Raw genomic sequence first — 3,744 nt, 5'->3', positions numbered from 1 at the left:
ACACACACACACACACTCACATACACACATAAATAATTTCTCCAATCATTTAGAATAGAACCATGCTGAAGAAAGAACTCTACCCAAATATTTATTCTCAAACCCCCTATAATTTTTTTTTATTTAAAAAACCACAACACACACATAACCAACGTTTGACCAAAGCGGAACTGTGCTGCTAACCACCCCCGACCTGTTGTCACACGTTTGCCTTTCCCTCCCACAGAGAACTCAACTCCTCCAGCGGCTCTGAGCACAACGCATCAGCAGAACGACAAAAACTTCGCATTTACATTCAGCCTATGCGCTACTACCGTGCTCAGCCTCCACTCACGATTCCCAACGACACGAGACCCATCATGGCTGCAAACAAAAACAACAGCTATGTCTAGAATCTCGGATGTTACGTAGTATGGTTGATTTCATGACGCCGCACTTCAGCCTACTCCGTGTATTGTTGACAGATGTACCAGTCAAGGTTGTCAACAAGAATGTCAACAAGACCAACAGTTGTAATCTGCAGGGTTTTGACGTTTCGCTGTTGTCTCTGCTATACAGTTATTTCACTTCAGTCAACATCGGGAATCGTACACAGATATCAGAGCCACCATGGTCGCCAATAACAACTCTGTTTATGTCCTGGGTCTCTTGATTCCTTTTCGGTGTCACTACAACTACAAACACGCTGAACAAATAGACGTTGATCGTTGATACAAGAAGACGACCAATGAAGGTGAAAATTCATGATGGTCCACTTTGTACCATGTCGGCATAAATAAATACCAGTGAGATTTTTCCACACCTGCAGAACTTGGATAGCATGTTCACAGGGGTATATTATAGTATGATACTTGCCTCCAGAAGACCTGCTAACCGAAACGTTTGAAACGTGCATGTCAATTAATAAAAATGTAGACCAAGGAGGACCATCACAGGAAAAAGTATTCACCATCTAATGAAACGACGTTTGGCACTGTGTACTACAGGGTGTCTAAAAAAGATAACTCCCTTAAATGGCGATAACTCAATTATTGCAACAGTAATTTTAACAAAACTTTGGACAAATAAAATGCATTCAAGGGGAAGAAGAAAATCGATGTACGCTTTCGAGAAATATCACGGTTTCAAGATTTCAACCAAAACTGGGTAAAACGCAAAATTCCATTTTTTTTTAAAAGCCTTCAGGTGCAGGGGTGTGATCGGGCCGCTCTGGTTTCAGGATAAGGACGGTGAAACCATGACGTCACATCAGATAGATATCTCATCATGATGAGAACGTTTTGGAGAAGTTTGGGGAGGAGAAAGTGCTACGCTGTAAAGGCCTGGTTCTAGTGGGATGGGGTTACGTAAAGAGTGTCCCTTGTATGGTTGTGAGAAAGGTTTGCTCCGTATATGCCTAAAGTATAAAAATGAATGGTCACCACCCCCCCCCCCTGGCACCAACTTGACCCCCTTCAATTATTATCTTTAGGGGTTGTTGTTTTTTGTTTTTTACAAGGTATGAAAAGAACCTACAAAAAACGAACAGCTGAAATTCATTTTTGAACAGGATATCCAAAGAACGAACCCTAAAACGTGCCACGGATTATTTAGAATTTTCAGTGGCCTATTGGAGCTTGTGCTTGTACGGGAAAGGTGCTCAACGCATATTTTATAAATTTGTTTTTCAAAGCTCAAATGATGACTGCTTGAAAGAGAACCGTAAGGTTGATTTTTTTTAATTGAAAAGTTTTGCGTTTCACTCAATTTTGGCTGAAATTTTAAAACTTGATATTGTTAAAAACTAACACGTAGATTTGTTAACATTTTGATAATTATAATGACCTCATAGTTCAATTTTATCTCTTCAAAGTTTTATAGAAATTAATCGAAAGGTGACCGAGTTACTGCGCTGTACATGGGTCCATTTTGTTTAAACACCCGGTACATGTACTCTGACTTAGTTGCGTCTTGCAGCGAAAGAGGCGAGTCGAGAAGTTTCAAGACATTTTTCTGGTTTGAAATTACAATGCTCCTTTGTGTAGAGAAATTGGGTGAGAGTGTAGGTTTAGTTAAAACTTTGACAGAAATTCATTCTTGTAATCGTCATGCATTCGAATATAAACAAAGTGTTCTATTAGAGGCTCCATAACACATATCTGATTGTATTTTCACACCTCTAACAGGATACTGCCTATGTTCAATGTATTATGATTTACAGTTTAGTGTGATATCAAAATCGGCCGTTAGTCGGCAGAGGATCATCGGGACACTGTGTTTGCTCTTAGATCTTTTGGGCCTTTTCATACCTTACAGGACTTTGTACGGTTACGGTTTTGCTTAAAGACGAAACCTCTAGGAATTCCTTTCTTCTTGAAAGCCGATTTGTAACGATATTGGACGTTGTCTTTGTTGACGAGTTGATTCCTTTGTGAAGCCAAAGTGACTAAAAGGACTTCTTGTGCAAGAGCAGCCCACAGTTACAAAATGTATTATACTTGTATTCGTATTAATCTTCGTTCAGTCTTAAAATAATAGTATGAAATGGGCGCGATTTATGAGGCGGATAACTCTGCTGTTTTGTCCGTTCCGATACAAATCAAAAGTTGCTTCAGGTAGTGCATTCACAACCTTCACAGCCTTTGGTACTGTGAGTATTGTAATTAATTATTTTCATTTGCCCACCATAAATCACACTTTGGGTGAGCATGCTAGGAATGCTCTTTCCAATGCCTTTACACTCATTTTGTAAGACGTGCCAGAAAAAAATCAAAGTTGTTAATCAACGGAGACAATGTAAGCCTCTACTCTAGAACACCCTTATTGGTCTTCAAAATAATCTAATGTCGTGTCTAAATTAATTGCATGACACGAGTGCAAAAGAGAATTGTTAAATGTGGCCATATTTCTGTCAACTCACCTTGACCCCCCAGTTCAACAAAGTCACTAGATAACTGTGTCAATCTGGTTAGCTTGTTCCGCCACGAGCGTGTGAAAGAGATATAAGTCAGTCATTGTACCATTTACATAAAGACCTTAACGTTTATAGACGACATGTCCTCTATAAATGTAAAGGTCTTTTTGTAATCTTACAAATCTTGCCAGAGCTCACCGATCTGTTGTCGTCAAGCCATACTAATTAACGTGCCCTTCTAGTAAATTTCCATTTCAGTGTACAAGCATAACAATGAGCAATTGGGAATTGATAGTATCATATTTCTATACAGGTATTCTATATTGTGAAATAGAAATTGGTTTTTGAGGTGGGGGGGGGGCGTTTTGAAAATGTAGACTAAACCAAACTGAAAGCCCTTTCCTAGGTGTTTGCTGACTTGAGCTTGTAATTTTCAGAATAATGTACATTTATCTAAGCCCAACCTTACATCAAATTCAAAACTAAATAGCATTCTTCTACTTTGAAAGAGAAGATAGTTATTTCTAAACGAATAAGGCTCACCCCCCCCCTCCCCCCACCCGGTCCCTGAAATGATGGTAGTATAAATGATGATAATATTATGTTTTGATGTGGTAAGGGAGAGAACACATTCAACGAATCTCTTCAGTTTATTGACTTTCTTCCCTTGTATTCAGTGTGGTGTCTCGTACCACACACCTCGGAATAACTTTGTAAAAGAATTATAGAAGTCTTGATCAAGGCAAACGTTGGGTTTTTTCTGTTTTTTTTTAAATTTATTCCAGTTTATAAGGTATTTTAAAAGATCTTTTTATCTCTTAAGCCAAGTTAAGCTTGAACTTACCCCCCCC

The 3,744-nt window shown here is 38.8% G+C and overlaps 1 protein-coding gene across 1 annotated transcript in view; it reads left to right on the top strand.

The window, feature by feature from the left end:
• Positions 1–2,740, top strand: part of LOC101847054 (parathyroid hormone/parathyroid hormone-related peptide receptor) — a gene marked incomplete in the record, with an annotated part of 17,864 nt that extends 15,124 nt beyond the window's left edge. Inside the window, 1 exon segment of the mRNA XM_013085362.2 lies at positions 227–2,740. Within this exon segment, the coding sequence (XP_012940816.2) occupies positions 227–392 (166 nt within the window).
• Positions 2,741–3,744: the final 1,004 nt, after the last annotated feature.

This window comes from Aplysia californica, unplaced genomic scaffold, assembly GCF_000002075.1.
Source record: "Aplysia californica isolate F4 #8 unplaced genomic scaffold, AplCal3.0 scaffold00368, whole genome shotgun sequence".
Taxonomy (NCBI): Eukaryota; Metazoa; Mollusca; class Gastropoda; order Aplysiida; family Aplysiidae; genus Aplysia; species Aplysia californica.
The sequence above is the reverse complement of the archived record's forward strand: the minus strand, read 5'-3'. Positions and strand labels throughout refer to the sequence as shown.